Raw genomic sequence first — 27,605 nt, 5'->3', positions numbered from 1 at the left:
TTTTAAAAAAAGAAAATATAGAGGTACCCCACAGATAACAAGGCAGGTGAGTTCCTGAGCAATATTTCTTCGCGATCGCATCTTCTGTGAACCCGCACAAACTCTAAGATTCTCCAGGGGCCCTTCTCTCTCTCCCATCTCCAGCTCAAGCACGGTTGGTGGGGACGAGGGAGAGGGCTTTCTTGGTGGTGGGCCCCCAGCTATGGAACTCTTTCCCTAGATTGATTAGACTAGCACCCACCCTGTCCACTTTTCACAGGGACCCAAAAACGTGGATGTTCCACTGTGCCTATGATTAATAGTTCACCAGAGAATGGGAAATCCTAACTATAACTTACTATCAGCCCCTGCACTATACGACTACCCCCTGTCCTATAGATTTGGCATTCCAAAGGACATTCCCCTTCTAGATCTAATTTATTATCGGCTCCTGCATCTTTCCACCAGCCCTTGTCTTGAAACTTTATTGCACAAGCTCCTACCCTCCAAGTTGCAGTATTAATTACTATTCAGGCTAATGGTTGTTTTATGATGTTGTTTTATGTTATTATGATGTTGCTTATTTTACTGCATTGTATTTTTAATCTAGGTATTTTTAATCTAGGTTTGTTTGGGTTTGTCCCAATGTAAGCCACCACGCGTCCCTTCAGGGAGATGGAGGCGGGGTACAAAAATGAAGTTATTATTACAATTATTTATTTATATCAGAGGCAGAAACATGGAAAGAATAGGGATATGTTCATCTATTGTGAAACAGAAGAGCACTTTGATATATTTCTGCAAAGGTTTTATTCAAAATTGATAACACGCACATAAATAAACAAAAACATTTCGAACCTTCTTGAGGCCACCTTGAAAGCTTCTTCCAAATTGTATCCAGGCATGACTTTCACCAGGCTTCGGTGGCAAGCATACAGGTCTACACTTTTTTAATATGTTACAAATGCTAAGTCAGGCAGGCTATTGTCCCCTTTTCTTTTCTTTTGCTGTTCACACATTCCCTGTACAAGATTCTGGAGGCAGTTACTGTTTACCTTGCCTGTTGTAGGCAGGGCACATAAAGCTAGAATAGGACTAGCTAGAGCACAATGCCATTCTTTCTTGGCCAAGGCTTTATTGCACCAATCACTGCAAAGACACTGCTGCAACCCAACATTCCCCCAATGCTGATGCTGAGAAAGAAAACTTGCAGCTAGATAGAGGACCAGAATATAATGGGTTGGCAGGTTAGGTATAATAAAAAGACTTTATAAAATGAGTTTCTTTGACAGAGGAATTGTTAACACAGTTAGTCCTGTACTTAGAAATACAAAGGGCACAAACCAGTCAAAGTCTACATTGGAGAACTTTTGATTTCAGTGGAGAAGGCAGTGTATGTACTTAATTCTCTCACTGACATTAATGCGTAAGAACACTTAACTTGGGTGGGACTGTGTCAACACTGTTTTGACTCTTTTCAAAGAATTTCCACAGTTGTGCAGAGGCTGCATGTCATCTTTTCAAAGGAACCATGATGAAAGCCTTATTCCAAGAACCGTATTAAAAAACTTAGCTATGATTTTAGTGTTCTCTGAATTACAGCTAAATCTAACACTAGTCCTACCTTCAGGAATGAGTTTACTTGAGTAGGACCTAACAGGTACATACAGGTCTTACATGAAAACACAAAATATTTAAGAAACATGCCAAAATATCACTGATTCAAGTGAATGTAAAACACCAACCAAAAAAAGTTGATAAGAACCCATTTATATGGAACTATACATCTAATAGATGAGTATTATGAGTGTTTTTTCTATAACTGATGACATATATAACAAAACAATCACAACTCAGGAAGAGGGAAGAGTTAAAATACAGTGCTTACCAAAAGTCACTTCTCCTTTTCCAGTTTTGTCAAAAAGTTGGAATGCCACCATGAACAATGCATCTGGAGCACAGAGGACAGATTCAAATGCTACAAATTCTTGAAAGGATATCAACCTAAGGAAGAGGAAAAAAATAATCATAGCTGTAAAATATCACATACATTTTAGACCATAAGATATATTGGTAACTGGCAATGTTGGCCACTGAAGTGGAAAAGAAACACATACATTGCAATTAATTTCTCCACTGCTGGTATGAGCAAATAGTAGGGCCAATCTTTGCAACACCCAGACACTGAAATGGCATGGAGGGCATTTCCACCATGTATGGAGATCTCCTGGACCCATCGGGGTCAAAGCAAAATGTTGTAAATGTTTCCAAAAATAAAAAAGAGCTTTGCCTCAAAATGCCATCAAGGTCCCAGAAAAGCACAAAAACACAACCCCCATTAGGTTTAGAAGACATATTGGGCAAAAAAATAATTATTATTTGACCCCCAAGCCATCCTAGCCAATGAGGAATGCTGAACATAGCAGTCCATCAATATCAGAAATGCTGTACTTTGACCAAACCTCCCTTCACCCCAACAAAATCAAGTTCATTATGATGAACTTGTCCTACTGATGTCAAAGGATCTCTTACTACTGTTGTAGGTACTACCTGATCTCCTTGTGGCAGCTGGAGATACTTTCCATTAGTTGCATCTGTAAACCAAGTGATAATCTTTCCCTACATATTTAGTGGGTACCATCTCATGTCGGGTAGGTTAATCCACATCATTATAAGAGCAAGATACCAGTGTTTGCTTAACAGAAGATTGTAAAATAAATTATTTCAGGCAGTGATGGACCCTCTATTTTTTGAGGCCTTTATACGCAGGCGATCTTTCACAAATGTTTTAGTTGTGTGTTCCTGTACGGCCAAGGGACAGATTAGATGGCCACTGCAGTCGTTTCTTAGTCTTTGATCCTACATTCATGAAATTTCAGTGAATATGGAGAGTTCAGAACTTTGAAAATTGTAGAAGAGAGGACTTCAGCTCCCAAGACCTCCCACTGACACAGGCAGGAGCACTGCTTGCTGGGGAACAGTAATCCAAAAAATATTTTTCCAATGTTGGTGTGCTTATAGACAGTACCTTTTGTTATTTTACTATTTTTAATGTATTTATGTATGTATTTACCACACTTATATCCCACCCGTCTCAACCCCGAAGGGAACTCAGAACAAGGCAACAATCCCCGCCCTAGATACCAAAATTTATGATTGCACAAATCCCATGATATACAGTGGTATCATAAAATAGTGTCCTGTACTGTATATAAAAATGGATTAACTAAGGTCTGCTTTCTGGATTTTTGTGGGGTGGGAGTGAAGAATATTTTCAAGCTGTGGGTATGTAGTTGAACCTTGGATATGGAAAGCCATTTGTATATACACATTCATGATGTTTTTGTTAGGATTTTCAAACAGGAATACTGGAAGGGAATAATTTGTGACATGAGCTTGAGCCTGCTTTCTTAAACTAGGGAAGCGATCTGATGAAGTGGGCTTTATCTTACAAAGCTCATGTCACAATAAAATTTGTGTAGTCTTTAAAGGCTGCCACATATCTCTGTTCTTTTTCCTAAAGCAGATATACACTTCGTGGTCAAACAGCACCGCCACTTTAAAATGTCAGATAATTAATTAACGCAATCTCTCTCTCTCTCTCTCTCTCTCTCTCTCTATATATATATATGAATTAAGTAATTAGCCACTTTTACAAGAAAAGGCCAAAATCACACAAATATACAGCTCAAATTGGGCTGCTGCAGAAGAAACATGAATATCTGCTGTGCCAGCTGAATTCAAATTAACCCAATTTTTACATGTTAATTAAACCAGCTATTTTCTTCTTATTGCATTTTTGCTCCTGAAATAGACTGGCCTGCAAGTGATTCCCAACAGATCTCCTCCGACAACAATGACGTACTCATTTACTTCTATTATGACCGCACAATACAGTAACTGAGCAGTAATTTCTCACAGTCAATTACACATGTGGTTCCTAATGGTTAAAGATGCTGAAATAATGCATGCCGCATAGCCATATGTTCCTCGGCTCTATACGGCACGGGGGCAGTTGCCAAGGTAACAGGTTTTTCTTTCTGGCTTAGCACAACCCTTCATTGAATATCATTAGGTTTCATTAAACAGCACATATTAACATGAACCTCAATATACTACTTAAGAATAATTTCGCCGGCATAAGCAAGGGCTCGTCTAATGCAAAAGCCCGACTGAGAAAATCCCTAATAACCCTGCATTTTAACGATGCAAAATGGGGAAGAGATGGATGAATTATAATCCAAACAGAAAGATCTCTTGTGAAGTCAGAGGGTTTTTTTCATTTAGTAATACCCCATGTAGAATAGAATATATAGAATATATAGATATATTTAAACGAAGGAACCATCAAGACTGAGGTCACAAAGATGAAGCGAACAGAACAAAAAATTACATGATGTTAAAGAGAGACCACAATATGATTTTTGGCTGCTTTGGCAGCTCGGTATATCTGCAGGACAGGCATTATGATAAACTTGGCAGCCAGCTCAGGATTGGTTCAAACACTTATCCCTACCCACTTTCTTCATATTTATCCATGCCACCACTTTGACCTCTTCCTCTGCCATTAATAGAGAAAACTTTTTAAATGCGCCCCATAATTCATTTCAGCTCATTTTTATTATAATTTACTAAAATTCATTGTATAGAGGGAATTAGATTTGTCCACCCATGGCAAGGACCATGTTTGCTTAGTTTTGAAAAGTCAAATCCATTAGGGCTGAATCCGTCTAGCTGATACTTTTCTCTCTTTCTCTCCAAGACTACATCAAAACTGTAGAATTAATGCAGCTTGTCACCATGTTATCTGCCATGGCTCAGTGCTATGAAATTATGGGAGTTGTAGTTTTAAAGCTCCTTTGCCTTCTCTACCAAAGAGTGCTGGTGCCTCACCAAATTGCAAACCCCAGGATTCCTTACATTGAGCCATGGCAGTCAAATGGGTGTCAAAAGTGCATTAATTTGGCAGTGCAGATGCACTCCAAGAGGCTCCTTGTTAATGCCTCTATGACAAGCAGGTATGATATGGTCCATACAGTGCATGGAATAGCTGTTTGTATGTATTGAATTTGGCTAGGTCAGCTGGAAAAGAATTTTCTCTTTCATCATTCTGAAAGAATTTTATAAAACGTGAAAATTTCTTCATATTTGAGATGGAATAAACCTGCAGTGTAGAAAGATTCAAATGTGGAAAAAAGAGATTTTTCTACACTTGTTTGAATACAAGTTAGATAACATTGAAAATATGAATATTGAAAACATATCTACATTGTAGAATCAATGCAGTTTGATCCCAACTGACTGCCATGAGTCGTAGTTTGGTGATATACAAGCACTATATGGCACAGGCAAAGGGCCTCATAAAACCACAAGTCCTATGATTCTATAGCTCTGAACCCTTACATCTAAAGTGGGGTCAAACTGCATTAATTCTACTGTGTGGACTCTTTCTGAAATGAAGATATCAAAGCTATGTGCAGGAAGGGTAAACAGGAGTGTGTGTGTGTGTGATTTTTAAATATAGTTTGTTAGCTTTTGGCTCTTTAAACCCAAGGTTTTCATGTGTTGTACATTGATTGAGTGGCCCTAACAGGCCACAAGGCAATAAACAAATGGTCAAATAAATAAATTCGGATCTTTTCTAGGACTCAAAACAAGCTCATGGATTTGGGATTTCTTAATCTGAAGTGTAATTCCTCTGCATCAAAAGACACAGAAGAAAACAGGGAAATTCTCAATATATGTTTCTATCATAGGACATCTGATTCCTTAGGAGATGCAGAGATATTCTTATGAAATGCCACGTGTAAAGAAACACACAAACAACGAGCAGCTTAAGCTCTTCAGTATGCCCCTCCAAAAAAGACTAAAACTGCTCAGTGATAGTATTAGTATGAGAAGGAAAGTTAGATAAGAGATTTTTTTTATCTTGTCAGGAGCGACTTGAGAAACTGCAAGTCGCTTCTGCTGTGAGAGAATTGGCCGTTTGCAAGGACGTTGCACAGGGACGCCCAGATGATTTGATGTTTTTAATCATCCTTGTGGGAGGCTTCTCTCATGTCCCTGCATGAGGAGCTGGAGCTGATAGAAGGAGCTCATCCAACTCTTCCCGGATTTGAACCTGCGACCTGTCGGTATTCAGTCCTGCTGGCACAGGGGTTTAACCCACTGTGGCACTAGGGGCTCCTGATAAGAGATATAAACAGATGCTAAATGCATGAGTTCCTTGTAGTTTTTGGCTCTGCAAGTGTAGTCAGGGGAAAGGACACATTATTGGAAATGTTTAGAACCCGCTACTCTACAAAACAACTAAAAAATGCACATGGTAGAAATGTACTAGCCAAATGTTCCCTTAAAACACACTTGATTTTCTCTTCACCACAGCTAGCCAGTTCTAATCCAAGATTCCGACTACTTCTAACACTTATAAAGCCCTTCTAAACAATTCAGTGTGGCTACATTTGCTCGTAGAAGGTAACTGACAGCTGGTGATTTTCATGGTAGTAATGTGGTTAATTTACTTTTGATTTTTATTCCATACTTTTCAAAAATTCTGGCCCTACTTTGAAGTTCAGCACCTTGGAGAACTTCCTTTAAAGAGCAAAATAAAGCATGCTGAGAAGGATCCTTATATACATATGTCTCATTTTGGATGCACCATTTGAAACCTCCACCTACCACATATGACTAAGCGGGTACAACATATAAGTTTATCATTCAAAATAGTCTACCATAGCTTTTCCAATCAGCATGTGTGAGAAAGGCCTTAAGGTAGTGGTGTCCAACCTTTGGCCCTTCAAGTATGAAGGACTTCAGTTCCTAGAATTCCTGACCATTGGACAAGCTAATCAGAGTTTCTGGGAGTTGGCGTCCCAAACACCTGGGGGACCAAAGGTTGGATACCACTGCCTTAATTTGACTTCAAAAGTTTTGCTATTTCTGTCCTCACATCTCCAATTGTAACAGAATTCAGATCCTTACATAGTGTGTTTTACTGTCATAACAACCAGAAAGAATAAATAAATTTTCCCTAAACTCTCATCATGTGTAATGCTTATTCACTGTAATAAAATATCAACCCAGAACTTAAGTACTCTAAGGTAAAAAAATCAACATGGGTTCTGAAAAGCCAACATGTTCACAGCACCTCCAATAGTTATCCAATAAAGGAAAATTGATCTTATGCAACCTGGGGTTAAATGCTATCTACAGAAAAAATTATAGAATGTTTTCTGGAAAACAAAAGAAATCAATGTGGGAGAAGAAGAAATCAAATTTTTATTTCAATCCGCATCAGGAAACAATTTTATTAAGAGCATCTTCCTATATATCCTTTGATCATCTGTGTTTCTCAAAACACTCTCCAATAATAGCTTTATATATATGCAAGACTACAGTTAGGGGCCGCAGTGATGAAGTGGGCTAAGCTGCTGAATTTGCTGACTGGAAGGTCAGGAATTGGAATCTGCAGATCAGGGTGAGCTTCTGTTGTTAGCACCAGCTTCTACCAACCTAGCAGTTCAAAAACATGCAAATGTGAGTAGATCAATAGGTACTGATTCGGCGGGAAGGTAACGGCACTCCATGCAATCATGCCAACCTCATGGCCTAGGAGGTGTCTACAGAAAATGCTCTCTCTTCAGCTTAGAAATTGAGATGAGCACCACCCCCCGGAGTCAGACTGGACTAGACTTAATGTCAAGGGAAAACCTTTACCTTTACAACTAGTGGATCTGTAAATATGATTAAGACATTTTTGCTCAGCATTAGAACCTGACAAGAACTCTCTGTCTTGAGTAAATAGCATGCAAATGAACTGACCAATTTATAAGCAAGGCAAGACATAACCATTAACTTTTCTACTCTTTGTTTCATTACTCAGCACCATCATGTGACTCTAATGCCACCACTGAGTATCTTTAACCTACACCTTCTTTAAATGTTTGCCTGCTGAAGAAATTAATTTGGAAGTCTTTGCACAAGATGTTTTTCTCCCTTTGGTTTGGTTTAATAAAGTAATTACTATATAAATTATTTCTTATCCAGAAGTATGTTGGACATGGGACCCAAGCCAAAACATGAAATCCTCTGTTTCTGATGCATCTTAAACACATAGTCAGAAGGTATTTTGATACATAATATTTTAATAATTTTGCATGGAACAAAATTTGAATACATTGAACCACCAGAAAGCCAAAGTGTCAATATCTCAACCACTCTATTGAACAAGTTCAAGTTTTAGAGGATTTTAGAATTCTAGATAAGGATTCCATCAACCTTTAAGATGATTGCCAGGTTTCTTGGAGAGAAAAATATTTGTTAATTCAGTTTCAACTAGATTTAAATGGAATAGATATTCCTGTTTAGAAAACAGAGTTTGGTGGATGTATAAATCCCTTAAGGCCAATTTGAATACCTGAAAAGCAAGAGAGTCCACAAATACCTCAAGACCATATAAAAGTCCTTACACCAAGATTTGTATAATCCTCTAGAATAGATTAAGGATGGCCAACTGTGGAGGGGACAGGGGGGACACTCTGTACCTGTTCGATGGGCTGCACCAATGTCTTTTGATGGTATAACATCACTTATAGCTGCCAATTTGTTTTAGATTTCTTCTTTTTTTCTAAGGTTTGATGTTTTTGGGAGCAGGGAAACCAGTATGGTTTCGACACATTTTGGGTGTAAAGAAAACCACTCAAAAATCAGCTCAATTTTTAAAATTAGCCCATGGTTTGCATATTGTCCACCCTTGCTCTAAATGTTGGAAATTCCTAAATAAAAGAGAATGATGATGGGAGTTTCAGTGTAACGATACCTGGAGGGCCACATGCCCTCATCCCCCCCCCCACCTCCAATACACATTTGTTCAAAAGTAAGTCCCACTGAGTTAAGTGGGTATAGGAATGTTGCATTAATCACCTAACCTCTATTAAATTCTAATATAAAACGAAATACCCAAGGCATACATCTCTGAAAAATCGTGTAGCCCCCCCTTCCCACACCTATTCATTCTTCTGTATGTTTAGCAATACTAATCATTATCCTCATCATTGTATAATAAACAGAAAAGCCATAATAGTTTGCTAAAATCAGCAATTTAACCATAACAGCATAATAGGACACAGGGTAAGCTATGCCTATTATTTAATGTTTCAATCTTAGACAAACAACCTATTTTCAAAACTGCTAGATTAGAGATAAATCAATAATAATGGGAAAAGCTGGCATTTCAAAGCATTATTTTGAATTGTTTACACTTTCTAAAAATAAAAGCCATATAGTATTTTGAGTTACTTACTGGAATCCAAGCTATGATTGGCAGAAATTGCATATTTTATTGGACAGGATTTAATTGTAGAAAAAAGAGGTATGGATTATTACGGAATGCTAGTTGGATTGTTAAGAATGTAATTTGTAAGTGGGGAAAAAATCTTTGGAGCTCATCTGTGGGAGGGTGAAAGCACTCCTAAATAGCCCTCCCAAAGTCTCAGAACTCCCACCTGTCCCTCTGGAAATCTACATGTAATGCTTCACAGTGCTCCCACCTGACGCGAAAGCAGTCAGAAATATTATTTCTTTTACTCTGCACAGCTGAACAACAGATCAAACTGAAGAAACTGTTTAAAAGTCTCAGAAATGTTGAGCTCTATTAAACACCTAACAAGATACCCCAAGACTTCTGAACTGCATATTTGGATTCTGGGGGACTCTAGTTGGGACTAACATAGGATATAATCTTGTATCTGACAGATTACTCCTACATACAAAGAAATGTAAAATACAAGTGAGATGGGACTTTTTAGAAGGCAATTTCACTCTTTTTAAAACAAGATATGCCTTTTCTAGATATACTTGAGAACATGCATTGCAAGGCACACTCAAACAGTGTAATCCTTTATATATTTGGCATATTGTTTAATGAAATGCATTTTATTTAATACATATTAATCAGAACAATAAAGAAACAATTCCTGCTGTTTATTTATTTATTTACCCTATTTATACCAAACCTTTCTCAATCTTGAAGGGAACTCAAGGTGGCTTTATATATAGGCCTTAAAACAACATACAATTAAAATAAACATTTAAATTAGTATTAAAATTAATGCATATTAAAACATTTTTTTAAAAAAATTACATTCACTGTTAAAAACCACACCATCCACAATCGTAATCCGGGGCTATTCCATTAGTCATTGCACATAATCCATATCTATTATTGCACTACAAATTATTCTCTGATCCCAAAGGCACGTTTTCACTTTCCTTCTGAAGGCCAGGAGGGAGGGGAGCGATCTAATGTCACTGAGGAGGGAGCTCCACAGCCAAAGGGCCACCACTAAGAAGGCCCTGTCTCTCGTCTCCACCAGTCTTGCCTGCAAAGGAGGTGGGACTGAGAGCAGGGCCTCCCCAGAAGATCTTAACCTACAAGGTGGTTCATAGGGGGACTTCTGCATCCATGGGCTTTGGTTCCAGGACTAGACATGGATACAACCACCACCCCCCCCTCCCAAAAATGATCATGCCTCATATTATTAAATAAAAACAACAGGATCAGGCATAATTCAGGATGTCCACATTCATATCAACACCATTGAAGAATAAGGGCTATGATGATCTGTGGTTGGTAGAATTTATGGATATGGAGACCATGGATCCAGACTTCCCACTGTAATTCGTAAGAAGAGTGAGAGTCAACTCATTTTGTGAATCTTCTATTGCCATTACAAATATTTTAAGCAATATACATACCCGTCTTTAGTCTGATCCACCACACCTCCCAGCAACTGGACAGTGTTGGAATTGGGTATGCCATCTCCTATGATCTTCAGAAACCGTGTGACAAAGTCATTGGGGGACATGTAAAATTCACCATTTTTCTCAACGCTTGCATACTGTTTTAAAAGACAAAGAAAAAATAAATGTGGTTCTTTTATTAAAATACAGCATAGAAAACATCACTGACTTGATCATTATGAAGCAATGTTTTCATACAGATGGCCAAGCATACAGCTCCTGTCCCAGAAATAAAACTATACACAGCCAACCCAAAGCTGCCCTACACGCAATGGTTTGGAGTACTGTGTATAGCTTCCTTATTCTTATCCTGGTAACTATAAACTGCCATGACACTCAAATGTATTAATATATGGCTTCCAAGTGCAATCTAGCAGTGAATCAGAAATTATAGTTTGAAGTTAGTTTCTTATTTTGATTGGAATCATATCATATCAGGTACCTTTTATGCCATTACTGCATTCAAAGCAAGACACAACAGCTGTTCATAACATAATAAAATAAATATAGTAAACAGTTTCTAGCAATAAGACTACAATATTCATATCTTGAAAGGAATACATTAATCATATTTTGCTACAGTAAAGAGGAAAAAGAAGAGGGGAAATAAGGGTACACTTTGTCAATCAAGTCTTCCTGAACCTCCAAACCTTCATATTTTTCTGATCTTTCATCTTTAAGCAAATGCCTGGGAAACATCTTGTGAAATATGAAATATAGCTTTTCTCGAATATTAACTTAACAAATGCATGGAAGTCCATTATTATGCATCTGTAATAAAGTGCCATATGCAAGGCATTAATGCCACATGACTCTGAAAGCATTTTTCAAATTCTCTTCTTTAAAACTTCCAAATATCTACCTCATGGGAGTAAAAAACAGAAAAGAAACAGAAGTGAAAGCAGAAGTAAAACAAATTTTATTTGAAGACTAAAATTACTGTAGAAAGGGAAGAAAGCAATATGAAGAACAGTAATAAAAATGCCCTCAATATGCTACACTGGCCTAAACCCAAAAAATCATATAGTATTACAGAAGAGGGGGGTGGGGATAGGGAATCACACAATACATTTGGCATTTCAATTTTTTCCCCTGAGCAGCTGCCTAGATCTATAGACTGTAATAACACAAAACGAAAAATACTGGGAAGAAAGAGAGCATGTGTCTCTTCTGGTTTTGTTTTCTTTTTTTATGAGCAGCATTATTTCAGGATAAAGGTAGGGACTGACCGGGATTTCAGATCGCCACTATGGTCTTCATGGATATAAAGCCTTTCCGTGATTAAGAGTTCTCAAAATTCACTGCACTAGCATGTACATACTATGGGACTATATTTAGTGCTAGCCGTTTAATTTCAGCCTATACTTTATTGTGGAAACTAGGTGATAAGCTAGTTGGGAAACCAGGGCATGGACAGGTACCGTTTTTGGACTACAATTCTAGAACCCTCTATTCTGAATGGCAAGTGCATTTAAAAATATATATATATTTAAAATTATTGTGAATAGTGCTACACAAAATCATACAAAGATTCAAAACATTTTCCACTGGTAACACATGTTTACATTATTCCCCCTCTTTCTCCCTGGGAACAGTTTACAAATTTTGCTGTGTTTATTACAATTGTTCTATCCTGAAGATAATCTTGTTTAATTCCTTATATTTATCTTTCCCCCTTAATTCTGTAAATTAAGCCTTTCCATTTTGCCTCCCATGACTTTCTGATTTGGCCCATCCTGTAGTAACTTTTCCTTTCGCTAATGTAGTCTTGGAGGAAGTAGTCCGCTAAATATTTATACAATGTTTTTACGTCCCATTCTTTTGGTCCTTCCAGCCTAAAGTGACTGGAAGCATCTAAAATGTAATTTATTAATCCCTCCCATTCCTTAGTTGCCCCTTCACCTTCAATTTTCTCTAGGAAAAAAGGTGTCTTGTTCCAATTTATTTTTAACCCTAATAATTCCTCCATTTCTGTCTTAATTATTTTATTGTATTTTTTCACAATCCCACCACATGTGGGTGTATGTTCCGGTTTTCCTGCAATTGTCCCAACATTGTTTTGAGGAAGTTCTGGTTATATGAGCTAATTGCACAGGAGTTCTATACAATTTTGTCTGGATTTTCATTATATTTCTTTTATCTTTAAATGTTTTTATTTTATTAATTGAATTTATCCAATTGTCTATTTCTCTCTCACTGCAACTTAGTCTCTCCGTCCAGATATCTGTCAAGATTTTTTTTATATTGTGTAGTTTTCCCATGATTATTTTGTAAATGTATCCCATGATTCCTTTCTCCTTCTCTATTTTCCATTTTATTATATCAAGACTTGTTTCTGGGATTTCCTTATTCTTTCAGATAACCCTCAGATAACACTCTCCATAATAGCCAATTTCCGTGACCGCACTTATCTTTTAGCACCTCCCATTGTATTACTGTTCCACCGAGTTTCAATATGTCTCCAATCTTTGTTATGCCGTACTGTTCCAGTTTCTTCAGCAAGTTCTGGTATAACTGGGATTTTCTATTCTCTATGGAGCATATCTATTTTATTTATTGAAAGTTTATCTTGCCGTTTTCCCCATCATGTTATTGTTGAGGTCAAAGGGCCTCCTTTTAATATTTTTTAAATTGGGGGGGGGGGGGGGGGGAGAGCAAGTACATTTTAAAAGTAGTCACCTTTTTGGTTAGGGGATTCTGGAAGGTTCAATCTAAAAACTTACTGCAATTTTTTTCAATGCAGTGATTTACCATAAACCTCAGCAATTCCTTGATATCAATTTCATAAATCCGTATTCTGCAAATGCATGAGTAAGACAGCACAGTGAGAACTGAGACCTTGCTTGTCATCAGGATCATTTATTTATTTTTTGAAAGTCTGATTAAAAACCCCACCCCAACCCAAGTGTATCCAAGTAAAAGTAGACAGGCTGGGACCTAGTGAAGTTTTCTTTACTGTAAACACTTCCATGTCACAAGGCTATTCCTCTTTGAAACTGAGAGGAATCTCAATAGATGGTTGTCATATTCAATCAAAAAGTTTTTTAAAAAAAAATAACAACTGTCTAAAGCTAAAGTTTGAACACATTTAAGATGGTTCCCTAGATCACAGCCTTATATTTGTTTATTTGGTGTCATTATAGTAGACTTCCCGCTCCTTATCACCACAATTATTTTCAAAGCCACAAAACTACATACACTAAGTAAGAAGTTGTTAAAAGATGAAATACTTTGAAAATGCATGGAAACAGTATGGCTGTCTTGGGTGGTATTAGAGGAGACATAAGTTTGCAGTTGTATATAAACAGTAGGAATAAATATATTTCTATGCGTCAAGAAAAAAGTACTGTATCAGAGCAAGCAGCGTGTTCTCAAAAGAAAAGGTAATTTAATGATTATGGTGGCTTGTTTCTTTTTTTTCTGATGCCGTGATAAGTATTTACTATGATTCTTCACAGAATTTTATCCAGACCAGGTACAAAATAAGTTAGGTATCGAGTACAATTTTGCAACCAACTTCCAGTTTTGTTTTAGCTTGTAGTAACTCTCAGAATGTAAAACACAATTGTCAATCCCCAATTCATAAAGCCATAGTTATGTACAGTTAAACATATTCATGGATTTTTTTCACTAGTTCGCTTTAAAACATATATAAGTAATTTATTTTAAGATGTATATTTTATCAGAGTAAAAAGTCAGAAATTCAAAGTCCAAACATTAATATTATCTTATTTCTTTGATTCTAAGATGCCATTGACTGTAAGACACACCTCATTTTTGCAATTGTTTATATCAGGGGGAAAGCTCGTCTTAGAATTGAAGAAATACAGGATATTCATATCACTTACAGTCACACATCTGGCGGATTAGCTGCAGTATTATACCTTTATTAGGAAGAATAGTACATTTCTTTTTCTCTTTACAATCGGGCTGATAGCCTTAAATCTATCTAACAGTCACTGAAAAAAACACACATTTGTGAAAATCAGATACAAACCAAGCACAACATATATACCCAAACAAAATTAAAACCAATTGAAAACATGGTAGCGGCATATAAATCACCAGCCTGATTAGCAGATGATATAGAATGAAAGAACATTTCATCTGTATGCTTCTATCACCATCTCATAGATCAATCCAATGCATTGTCATAATTTGCGGGAGAATCTTTCTAAGTATTATGCTTGAAAACTTTTTTTAACACAACAGTTATTGAGAAACAAATCAAATAAGTCAGCCATTCTGCTGCTTCTACATTACATTTTTTCCCTCTAGCCTAGCCCCCCTGCTAAGACATTCAATAACAGAAAGCAGCATAAGGTTTCGGTGTCCCTCTGTTTCTCCCTACTGTGATTTATTCTTGTGTATTTGAAATCCAATCACGTACCCCCCACACTACATATAGAAAATGACCTTGAAAATGTCAGCCTGCTCATTTTGACTGTAAGTCTAATCTCTTAGGTTATGGTAGGAGAGTCGTAAGAAGTAGAGTTACTCTAGGAAATTATCATGACAAAAGGGGGGGAAATCAATTCTGTTAGTTTGGGAATAAAGACTTTCTAAAAGGTGATTCTAGGCAGTCATGTATTTTTCCCCACTTTGGTAATTATACCCACAGAGAATTTGATATTACACAATAATGCCTAATGGCTTTTTGGGAAGTTCCTTCAAAATTCACACTGGATAATCATATATTTTAAATACTCAAGTATTAACTAGTTGAAACCCATTCCAGCCTTGGCAAATACATTAGCAGAACATACATACATATGTTTAAAAGGTCTTGCGTAAGGTACTGAAAAAGCATATAATATATAGCCTAGTCTATCAACTTGATGGCTATGTGTTTAAGCTAAACAGAAAATGATGCAATAAAATGCTATTATGGTTTTTTTTATATTTTGGCATTCCTTGTTGTGGACTACAATCAAATTCCACTTACCTTGAGATAAGATATAATAAACGCCAAGGGGCCTACTTCTCAATAGACATATATATGTAGTGTGAGCACCCCATAACCTGCCCTGCTAGATACTGATGGCCTTGATAAGTCGGAGGCTTGCTGGATCCTCTCCTGCTCCACTGGCATCTGCACTAGCCTTGTACACGGTGGGTTTGGGATGAAGAGTTCCTACTAATAAGAACTAGACAAATAGAGGCTACAGGGCCAGGGATATGGACCACAATGTGAAATTGCATGATTGTCTTTAACCAATTGAGCCTCACAGTAACTGAGTAACACCCCAAAAGGGTGGCGCAGCCCTGTGAAACTTTAAAAGCAAATGTATTGCCACTACTTCAGGTTCCTACACTTTGGAGGCACCAATGGGAGATCCAGTTCTCTGCATTTTTCTAACTCGATTTAGTTTTTCAAAATAAAGTTTTCTATCTGAGAGCAAGAAAGGTCTGGTTACTTTGTTGGCCATGTATCTAAAGCTGTACCTTTTAAGAGATTGGAGTGACAGTAGAATTCTGTTGGTAATTCTACTAATCTAGGGAAGGCTAAATTGATTATATGGACCTTTGATCAACGGCCACTGCCATGTTTTATTGATTCTATTGCTCTTGTTAATTTATATGTCTGGTTTAAAATGTGTTATTGGTTTTAAGGTTGGTAAATTGTATTTTACAAGTGGTATGGCACCATTGTGTGCTATTGGTCCCTATGGGAGATGGTGGCAGAGTATAAAGCTTATCATAATCATCATTAATTTCCAATTTTATCTAAACTGCATTGCCATTCTGAGAAGTCTCAAATAAACTGGGGAAGAGGAGGATTTTCTAAAACCAAGGCTATTGTTATTTATGTCTACATAGAGACCTAGTTCACACAAGCAATGAGTCAAGATTTTGAAGAATACCTCATACCTGTATGACTAGCAAAGCAAACCAGTAACAGCTCATATAAAATGACAGGACTAATTCTGTTTTTGTTTGTAAAACCATGTTTGTTCTTAGCTTATTAATAACAGGATTGTTTAAGAGTGATGGACTGGACTCTCCCAATATTATCAGCAGATATGGTACTGCCACTGTTATTTCTGCCCCTACAGAAACCAATCCAGTTCTCTGGGAAACATGGCATTATTTCCAAGCCGATTCATGTTCTAAGCAGCCTGCTGCAAGAACACTTCTACTAGCATTCAGCTATTCCTTGAAGGCTGCGCATACAATGAGATCATCCTCCAGGACCCTGGGATGACTCCGAGGTAACCTTTGTCATTACAAGTACATCTATAAGGTTGTAACCATCTATAACCCTTGCTCTCCACTTGCTGCTAAATGGCTATGTTGAGGGATCTCCACAGATGAGTTCTACAGAATGGGGTTCTTGAGAAGAACTTTATGTTCTGCCTTCCCATGTACATCTTGACTCATGTACATGGTCCCAACAAATCTATCCTCTAGGTGGGAGATGAAATAAAGCCTGACAATGTGAATCCTGGCTCCATGTAGGTCCATATGGAAAAATGCACCTTTCAAATTATTTGTTCCCAATCCATTTAGCCTTGCATAAGGAAGAACGGGCTTCATGAATTGGTGCTGGAAAAAACAACTAGGCAGTGAACGTGATTAAAGACAAGTGCTACAATATCTGTTAGACATTAACCAGACAGAAATATGGCTACCATGTTTTTCATCAACTGGAATTCAAATATATGGTACTTTTTAGGAACAGGTCCATAAAATGTTACATTAATCTAGATAATAAAAAGTAAAGCATAGACTACCTTGACCAAATCAACTTTGTCTAGGAAGTGGGACAAAAGCAATCTTGTACATCACTACCAAAAGTGATCAAAATGTGTACTTGACACTTCATTGAGACCTCAATCTCACCCAGTATTTGTTGTTTTCCCAATTTGGGGTTGGCCTGTTACTAATCAGTACAAGCTCCATTTTCTATTGTAAGTTCCAACATCTACTACCTCAGTGCATCTAGACACGATTCTGGACTTCAACAGAAGTATTGGAAATGTTATTTCTTTATACAATATGACAGCTGCATTTTCAGAGATTGAGATCCTATACTGTTCCAAGTAGTATATATTTGGACCTTACCAACGGGTTGCTCTCTCAAGAGCAAGCAGAACAAGACACTCTGGCTGGACCTACACTGGACCTACACAGATTTTCAAGGCAGATAATTCACATTATCCGCTTTGAACTGGATTATATGAGTCTGCACTGCCACGTAATCCAGTTCAAAGCAGGATTTTATATGGCAGTGTACAGCTTTCAATTAAACCTAGTAATATCGTTCCAAATGATTAGCTGATTGAAAGAGGGTACTAAATTCTTCCCATCTCTGCACCTTTGCTTTTTATTATACTCAATTCTTCTGAGGAACTGGCAGCATAAGCAACATAAACATAATATGTTCTTATCATCAACCTGATATGAATATTTATCTAATGTCACAGTAGATAAAAGCAAATAGCTTACTTGAGGTACAGGAAAAATGTGGCCCTCCAGCTGTTTATAAGACTACAGCTCCCACAACCTCCCCACTATTGCCTAGTCTGGAAAGGGTTGATGAATGATGCTGTCCAATCAGATCTGTGGGTTCACCCAGCTCACGTAGTAAGCAAACCATGTCTAAAAGTTCTTGTAAATTCAAATTTGAGCTTTTTGTCCCATTGTTTAAAATTATCCTCACCAATGGTTAACACCTGCAAAATTCAATGCCAATCACTGCTTCGGTGCAAATCAGAGCATAACTCAGGGCAAGCATAGAAAATGTAACATGCTCTTGATCAACTGTGATCAGTACTGTATATTGTTTGCAGAACTGAATTATGATTCTGTTCCCCATTATTGGCTTGAAAAAACAGTCTAATTATTAGTCGCAAATAGTCCAAAAATGTAAGAGAGGTGGGGAATCTCTAATGAGGAAAAATCTCAGTTACAGATTGTAGTTTTAATCGCTAGATCGTTTAAAGAGGAGTTATTTCTTTCTCTTTTGTGTAGGAAATGCTGAAACTTCTGTTCTATTTTTGGGGAGGCAATACATTTTAATTTCAAGATAGCTGTATTTCCCTGATTCTATACAATAATCATTCAAGAATGTATTTGACTTCTTGGAGAGCATTGTTCAATTCCTGATAGTGGTATTTAAATCTAACATGGTAATAATACAGTGAATGATTAATGGTTAGAAGACTATCAAGAGATGAATAATGCAATAAGAACTAAAGAATTGAAAAATTCAGGCTTTAAAAGATAAAATATTTACTTTTAACATACCTTCAAAAATATTGTTTTCAACTCAGTCGGATCAGCTCTCTTGGTTAGAGCCACCTACAAGTAAATACAATTATATTAATATGCATAGTCTATACAAAAGATGTCAAAATGTCATTAAAGAGAGAGAGTGAGAGTAATTCAAACAAAGGAATGAGCAATAAAAAATAAAATGTTCCCCTCAAGTAAATTGGGTAGTGGTTAATGTGAGAAATAAATGCTTGCCTAATAGTTACATTCAATTATTCAATGTTTTTCTGGAACTGTTCCCATGAATAAGATGGCAAATCTTTACAAAGTACTGTACACACTAATGGGAAGAAAGGTTTGGTTCTCATGGTACTACCAACCACAATATAAGCTCCGTATACCTTATCCAAAATGCTTGAGTTCAGTAGTGTTTAGAATTTTTATTTTTTTAATATTTCCAGATACATAATGGCATGCATTTATGTTTCACATACATTTTATACACATATGTAATATTTTAAATCATTTTGTACATGAACCAAAGTTTGTGTGCATGGAACCATCAGAAAACAACGGTCCTGTCACCTGTGTAGACTATTTTGGAATCTGAAGCATAACATTTCTACCATTTGAACATTTGGTACCAAGGACATGCAAAGGGCAACAAAACAATATAGACCAGAACCACTGAAATATGTAATATGTAATACTTAAGATCAACTCTATCTGCTTCACCCTAACAATTAAAACTGGTTACAGGAAGTCTTAATTTACACCTGGAAAACCCTACTGTTTCAATAAACCATCTACAAGATAAGCACCATGGCTAAAGATAGTCATTTAAAAATATTATTTGCATTTCCCCTTGCTGTTATTTATTATTTTTTATTATTTCATGCATTTGTATCCCGTCCTTCTCGCCCCCATAGGAGAACTCAGGGTGGCTTTGCAACAGGCAACCATTAGATGCTAACAGGTACATTATAAAACAATTACAGTTAACAGCAAATAGTTAAAACATAAATTATTAAAACATCCACTTAAAATATACAAATTCAAAATCATAATCCAACGTCAATCCGTTGTCAGTCATATAAAATCACTCTTATTCTTGTTCCTGAATCCACTGCTCAAATGCTTGGTCCCACAACCAAGTTTTAAGGGGGTTTTTTTCCTAAAGGACAGGAGGGAAGGGGATGACTTGATGTCATGGGGAGTTCCACAGACGCAGGGCCACCACTGAGAGGGCCCTGTCTCTCGTCTCCACCAGTCACGTTTGTGAGGATGGGAAAGAAATGATAATAGCACTGATGAGAATATTTGTAAATGGAATTTTCATGGTAGAAAGTAAAAGAAGATATTTTCTACACCTGTGGCAATGGGGGTGTATCTTATTCCCACTGGACTCTTATCAACTTATCAACTATTATTTCTGTCCTGCTGGGTATAATATCAATTATATCTGTAGCACATACATCTTCAGTATCACCTGATTTCTTTTTCTAGTTCAAAGCTACCAAGCTGAAAAGCAAAGATGCAATTCATAATAGCTCTCTTCATTTTCTGTCCCATAATTCTTTGGGGATAAAAGACCTATGAATGCATCCAACACTGTAGATCAGTGGTTCTCAACCCATGGATCCCCAAGTGTTTTGGCCTACAACTACCAGAAATCCCAGCCATTTTACCAGCTGTTAGGATTTCTGGGAGTTGAAGGCCAAAGCATCTGGGGAACCACAGGTTGAGAACCACTGTTGTAGGTGCACTGGTTTTTTGAATTACAACTCCCAGAACTCCCCAGCCAACACAAAAAGCCTGGGTGCATATCCAGGAGAGAAATCCACAAGTATCGTTTCTTACCTTGATTCCCCCCAACCAAGGAGGAAATGAAGTTTCTAGCTATTAAAGTCTTTATCTTGATACTAAGGTTGGAAGTTAAATGAGATAAATAGAAAAACTACATGCCAACTTCAGGAGAGGAACATAAAAACAACTTTTACACAAAGGATTATTTAAAAATTGGTTCATCAAGGGTAGCCTTTTCAAAACCTGGCCTCTTCAGACCTGGTAATGAATGAAAATATGTGAACATTTGTGCAGATATCTACATTGCAGATTAAGGCCCTGGAAAATGAAAAACAAAAGAACTGAAATGCCATGGGGAATGACCCAAAATCAAACCATGTTCTTCCACTTTAACCCATGTCTCTCATGAGTAGAAACTGCACAGCAAAAGACATTAATGCATTAGGGCAGAAGTACACAATTTTGATCTACTTACTGGATGCTAGCTATTTGGGGGTTAATGATGTTTGGCAGTTTTCCCCTTTAAAACTCACCGAAACGGCATGAGCAATTGTGGGGTAGATAGCCTGAAAATGTGTGTTATCCAAGTGTGCATGCTGTCCTAAGAGTCATAATCTTGTGCTAAGACAGTTATTTGCTCAAGAGCTCATTCACTAGGCTTTGTGCTCTCTGTGGCAGACTGGACTTCAATGAATTCAGCAACAACCAGAAGATATCTCCTGATCTTCATCCTCTTAAAAAAAAAAGCTTTCCCCATCCTTCATTATTTATACAAACTAACCATACCATGTATTGGAAGACCAGCATTCTGATAAATTTCGAAATTTCATCACCAAATGCTTGCAACACCACCCTAAAATGTAAAATATAGCTATGGAATATGGCAGACTATATTCCACAGCTATATCAGAATGGAAGTGTAGGGTAAATTTAAGAAGGTAAGGAAAAAAAACCAGGACAACTCCCAAGACCACAACCTCCATGGACACCTCAAACTGGATAATTGTGATCTCAATATGCTACAGACTCATACTAGAGCAGTGTTCTCAACCTGGGATCCCCAGATGTTTTTGGCCTTCAACTCCCAGAAATCCTAACAGCTGGTAAACTGGCTGGAATATCTGGGAGTTGTAGGCCGAAAACATCTGGGAACCCCAGGTTGAGAACCACTGCACTAGAGGATCTAGAGGAGCCCACAAACTCTTTTGGAACATGGATAAGTAAATCCATTGATAAGTAAGTCATCGAATCATAGAGTTGGAAGAGCCCAACCCCCTGCCAAGCAGGAATACTACATTCAAAGCACCCCTGACAGATGGCCATCCAGCCTTTGTTTAAAAGCTTCCAAGAAGGAGCCTCAACCACACTCCTGGGCACAAAGTTCCACTGCTGAATGGCTCTCACAGTCAGGAAGTTCTTCCTGATGTTCAGATGGAATCTCCTTTCTTATAGTTTGAAGCCATTGTTCCGTGTCCTAGTCTCCAGGGAAGCAGAAAACAAGCTTGCTCCCTCCTCCCTATGACTTCCTCTCACATATTTATACATGGCTATCATGTCTCCTCTCAGCCTTCTCTTCTTCAAGCTAAACATGCCCAGCTCTTTAAGCCATTCCTCATAGGGCTTGTTCGCCAGACTCTTGATCATTTTAGTCACCCTCCTCTGGACACATTCCAGCTTGTCAATATCTCTCTTCAATTGTGTTGCCCAGAATTGGACACAGTATTCCAGATGTGGTCTAACCAAGGCAGAATAGAGGGGTAGCATGACTTTCCTGAACCTAGACACTATACTCCTGTTGAGGCAGGCCAAAATCCTGTTGGCTTTTTTGCCACCACATCACACTGTTGGCTCATGTTTAACTTGTTGTCCACAAGGACCCCAAGATCTTTTTCACACATGCTGCTCTCGAGCCAGGCATCCCCCGTTCTGTATCTTTGCATTTCATTTTTTTCTGCCTAAGTGGAGTATTTTGCATTTGTCACTGTTGAACTTCATTTTGTTAATTTTGACCCATCTCTCTAATCTGTCAAGATCGTTTTGAATTCTGCTCCTGTCCCCTGGAGTACTGACTATTCCTCCCAATTTGATGTCATCTGCAAACTTGATGATCATGCCTTCTAGCCCTTCATTTAAGTCATTAATAAAGATGTTGAACGGGACCGGGCCCAGGACAGAACCCTGCGGCACTCCGCTTGTCACTTCTTTCCAGGATGAAGAGAAAGTCAAACTTTATCAGCAGCCAGTGAATAGTCAAATCACAACAGGAAATCAAAACCAGCAAGGGATTTCAGTTCTTCAGGTCAGGTAAGTTTATCACAAGGATACAAGACTATCTCTCAAAATGATAGATCTGGAGTGAAGAACATGAACTATGCCTTTGGCAATGAATAAGCCTTTGGGGGTGGTGAGGGAAATGACCCAGTTTCCCAAAGGAAATTTGTCTCTGATCATTTTGAAACACAATCCCTATATACGTGGAACTTTTAAAAGCAAAAATGGACAGGTTTAAATTTATTCACTTACTTACTTACTTACTCTATTTGTATCCCGCCTTTCTCTAGCCCAAAGGGGACTCAAGGCAGCTTTACATATGGCAACTATTCAATGCCCTTGAATAACAAACAGTTAAAATACATAAAGCTGAAGATTTAAAATTAAAATTAAATGCATATTTAAAAGCGTATAAAACATTACAATCACTATTAAAAATCACACTACAATCATAATCTGAGGCTGTTCCAAAACTCATTGCATATAATTCCGTAGCTATTATTGCACTGTAGTTAATCTCCAAATGCTTGACCCCAGAGCCAGGTTTTGACTCTCCTTCTGAAGGCCAGGCGGGAGGGAGCCGCTCTAATATCACTGGGGACAGAATATGGCAAAAGTACAAAATACTTCCAGATTTCTATCCATGAAAGTGTCCATAAAAAAAGCATGAAGAGCAACATGAAACACCACACATAAAAAGCAAGAACTGCAAAAACAACATTCCAGATCCTGTCTCCACCACCTGAAAAAAATGTGTCGACAGAAATAGCCTACTCTATTAAAACGTCAGAGAATACTGATAAACAAGTGCGCTTGGAAAAGGTGAAGAAGAAAGGCAGCTTACAGAATTGGGGTATCTGTTTAACTGCTCTGAGCAGCTTGTCTTTTCTGGAAAAAGTCAAAAGTAAAAAAAAAAAACCAGTCAATTTTACCCATGCTTTAAACAGTGTTATTGATTAGTATCTTTGTTTTAAATATTACATACAATTATATTACTGGAACATTTTAATGATTTAGAGCAGTGGTTCTCAACCTTCTTAATTCTGCAACTCTTTAATAGAATTCCTCATGTTGTGGTGACTCCCAACCATAAAATTATTTTCGTTGTACTTCATAACTGTAATTTTGCTACTGTTATGAATTGTAATCTAAATATCTGATATGAAGGATGTATTTTCATTCACTGGACCAAATTTGACACAAATACCCGATATGCCCAAATTTGAATCTGGTGGGGTTGGGGGGGGGGGGGGGATTGATTTTGTCATGTGGGAGTTGTGGCTGCTGGGATTTGTAGTTAACCTACAATCAAAGAGTATTCTGAACTCTACCAACAATGGAATTGAATCAAACTTGGTACATATAACTCCCATGACCAACAGAAAATACTGGAAGGGTTTGGTCGGCATTGACCTTGAGTTTTGAAGCTGTAGTTCACCTACATCCAGAGAGCATTGGGGACTCAAACAATGATGGATCTGGACCAAATTTGACACAAATACTCAATATGCCCAAATGTGAACACTGGTAGAGTTTGGGGGAAATTAGACCTTGAAATTTGGGAGTTGTAGTTTCTGGGATTTATAGTTCCCCTACAATCAAAGAGGACTCTGCACTTTACCAACGATCGAATTGGACCGAACTTGGTACACAGAATTCCCATGACCAATAGAAAATATTGGACAGGTTTGGTGGGCATTGACCTTGAGTTTTGGAATTGTAGTTCACCTACATCCAGAGAGCACTGTGGATTCAAGCTACTGTGTTTTCTGATGGCCTTTGGCAACTCCTCTACACCCCCCCCCTCGTGACCCCCCCCCCCCCCGACGTCCCAACCCCCAGGTTGAGAAATGCTGTTGTAGAGAGAATGGCATATACTTTTTCAAAACACAAAAAGTGAACACATCTGAAAGACCACTTTTTTGATGGATACATATCTAACAAGAGCTACGCCTAATATAATCTTCGTTAGGTCTGAATTAGTAAGTGAGACCTCTACACATGCATATACCCTATTTGGACCAAGGTTAGTCTGGAGATAAAAAGTTTTAGGTCAAAACAACTGGCAACAAAAAAGAAATAGATTAATAATGAGGAATGGGGAGATGTGTGTGGAACATATTGATTTCAAATATCCAGTCAAAGCTGAGGCTAAAGTTTCCATCACTGAAATAATTAGAAAGCTGCTACAACATGGTCTACGATCAACATAACAATGTCACAGCTACTGTGCTGTGATAAAATGCTACCTACCTATATATTTCCAACTAGGGAGAGATGTTAGTCATTTCAGCACTGTTGCCCAAAGAACCTATGCAGGTATCTTTCCCTCCCCTTAAATCACAGTACTTGGGAGAAAAACATGCTTGTAAGCTGTGCCTTCACAACCAGTAAATAATTAGCCTGGCTATAGATCCTCACTCAGCAGCACTGCGGCATGAGAAGGAATTGAAAAGCAGTGTTGGAAACCAGAGGGAGCAAAAACAGCAATCCAAAGATCCGCCAGAAGTCTCTTGACAACATCAAGGAATCACAGAAAAAAAATAATAACTCAACCAAACAATCTACCTGGGGCTCAAGAAGCCACTTGTTTTGGCTGCCTCCCTGGGATTACTTTATTTTCATTTTTAAAGTAGGAATTGTCAAGCACTTAGGATACAAGTTGTACAAGTCTGCAATCTATGTTGCCTCTGAAGTTTCCACTTGTGCCTCACAGAGTTTCTCAAGTAAGCAAGGTAAGTTTCCTGATCCATGGAGAAGTTTCAAATATGTCAGAACTAAAGGCAACAAATAGATGGAGAGGATGGGGAAAACACATCAATATGAGTATTTATCAATTTCAACCATGTGCTACTAGTTGGAAAATATTTTAGAATACAACTTCCAGAATGCCTCATTGCAGGCTTGCATAACAGCTTCTGTTTGTGCATTTCAGAGAACCAAGCAAGGTGAAATATACTACACAGAAGTGATTGGAAATACCTTTAGCCAATCGAAGTTTAGTTTTGGCATTTTCTTGGCAATCTATATGGTCTTTGAAGTGTCTCATGGATATAAAAGTGATCCTTGACCTCCTGCAGTTGCCCACCCCTGAATTAGACAATCCAACACAGCTGAAACTAACAAAAAAGATATATGTCATAACATACAGCCAACTATAATCTGCCTGGCAGCTTTTAATCAGAATGAGATGCCTTCCAATCCATCGATCTTTTCAAATCATGTCTTTCTCCTCCTACATACCTTCCACTATGACTGCACACCATAACAACATGGGCATCCATCATCTTTCCACATCTGTTATTTCTTGTTCTTGAAAAAAAATAGAAGTTTAACCTTCAAATGCTGAACTGATGAAATACATTAGGTAGAGTCCACCGCCCACTCTGCTGCTCTCGCTGGGAAGCATACCAACAAGCAGTAAGCGACAGACAATCTGCTTCTCACTCACTAGACTTCCTTCCAGAAATACATTCCAGTTCTCAAAAAGTTTTCTCATATTATGAGGTAGAACGGCTTCAACCTCGTGTTGCTGGTTAGTTTTAATTTGCAAAGTACCAAAAGGATAAGATCTCAGGAAATAGCCCTGTTCTACTTGTGTTCACTGTATCCAATGGCATTTTACATCATGTTGCAGATTTTAGACTCAAACCCAGGCCCCCTTAAAAGGAAGAAACGAAATGATCTCTGCATCAGAAAGGGGAGCCTTGTAAGTTCCCTATTCCTGCCAATGGGCTGGGTCTTCTCGAATCTTTCGGCTGCCTAGTCAAAAACAGATTTTTCCATTAGCTGATTTTCGGGAGGCCTCTGAAAAATGAATCTGGGTACCCAATGAAATTCGGAAATCAAAAACATACAAGCCTACTGTTTGCTTTCAAGTAATTTCTGTTGTATGGCAATCCTAGGACGACTCTTGCATAGGGTTTTCTTGGCAATATTGGTTCAGAGATCTGCCACTGCCATCTTCTGAGGATGAAAGTGTGTGATTTGCCCAAGGACATCAGGTGAGTTTTCACAACTAAGCAGGAATTTGAACCAGTCTCCAGAGTCCTAGTCCAACAACCAAACCACTACAACACTACACATATATGAAGCATCAGTGTAGTGTAGAGATTTGGTGCTGGACTAGGACCCTGGAGACCAAGATTTAAATTCCAACTTGGTCATGGAAACTCAGATGGTGTCTTTGGGCAAAAGAACATCAGGACTTGAGACATTCAGAAGTGCAGTTACGCAGTTCCTTAATAAATTGATAAGGTTTTCATGGGTTGTTGTAGGTTTTTCCGGACTATATGGCCATGTTCTGGAGGCAATTTTTCTCCTGACGTTTCGCCTGCATCTATGGCAAGCATCCTCAGAGGTAATGAGGTCTGTTGGAACTAGGAAAAAATGGGTTTATATATCTGTGGAATGACCAGGGTGAGACAAAGGACTTTTGTTTGCTGGGGCTTGCTGTGAATGTTTCAGCTGATCACCTTGATTTGCATTCAATGGCTTGGAAGCGCACGGGGGGGGGGGGGAATCTTTTGTTG

General features: G+C 37.9%; 1 protein-coding gene across 2 annotated transcripts in view; it reads right to left on the bottom strand.

The window, feature by feature from the left end:
* Window positions 1–27,605, bottom strand: part of SLC25A13 (solute carrier family 25 member 13) — a 139,153-nt gene that overhangs the window by 83,321 nt on the left and 28,227 nt on the right. For both annotated transcript variants that reach the window (XM_060782218.2, XM_060782220.2), the window contains 3 exons: window positions 19,030–19,083; window positions 10,735–10,877; window positions 1,868–1,983 (listed from right to left, as the gene is read on the bottom strand). In XM_060782218.2, coding sequence (XP_060638201.2) covers window positions 1,868–1,983; window positions 10,735–10,877; window positions 19,030–19,083 — 313 coding nt within the window. The remainder of the gene's footprint in view (window positions 1–1,867; window positions 1,984–10,734; window positions 10,878–19,029; window positions 19,084–27,605) is intronic.

Source organism: Anolis sagrei, chromosome 6, assembly GCF_037176765.1.
Source record: "Anolis sagrei isolate rAnoSag1 chromosome 6, rAnoSag1.mat, whole genome shotgun sequence".
NCBI classification, from domain to species: Eukaryota; Metazoa; Chordata; class Lepidosauria; order Squamata; family Dactyloidae; genus Anolis; species Anolis sagrei.
The sequence above is the reverse complement of the archived record's forward strand: the minus strand, read 5'-3'. Positions and strand labels throughout refer to the sequence as shown.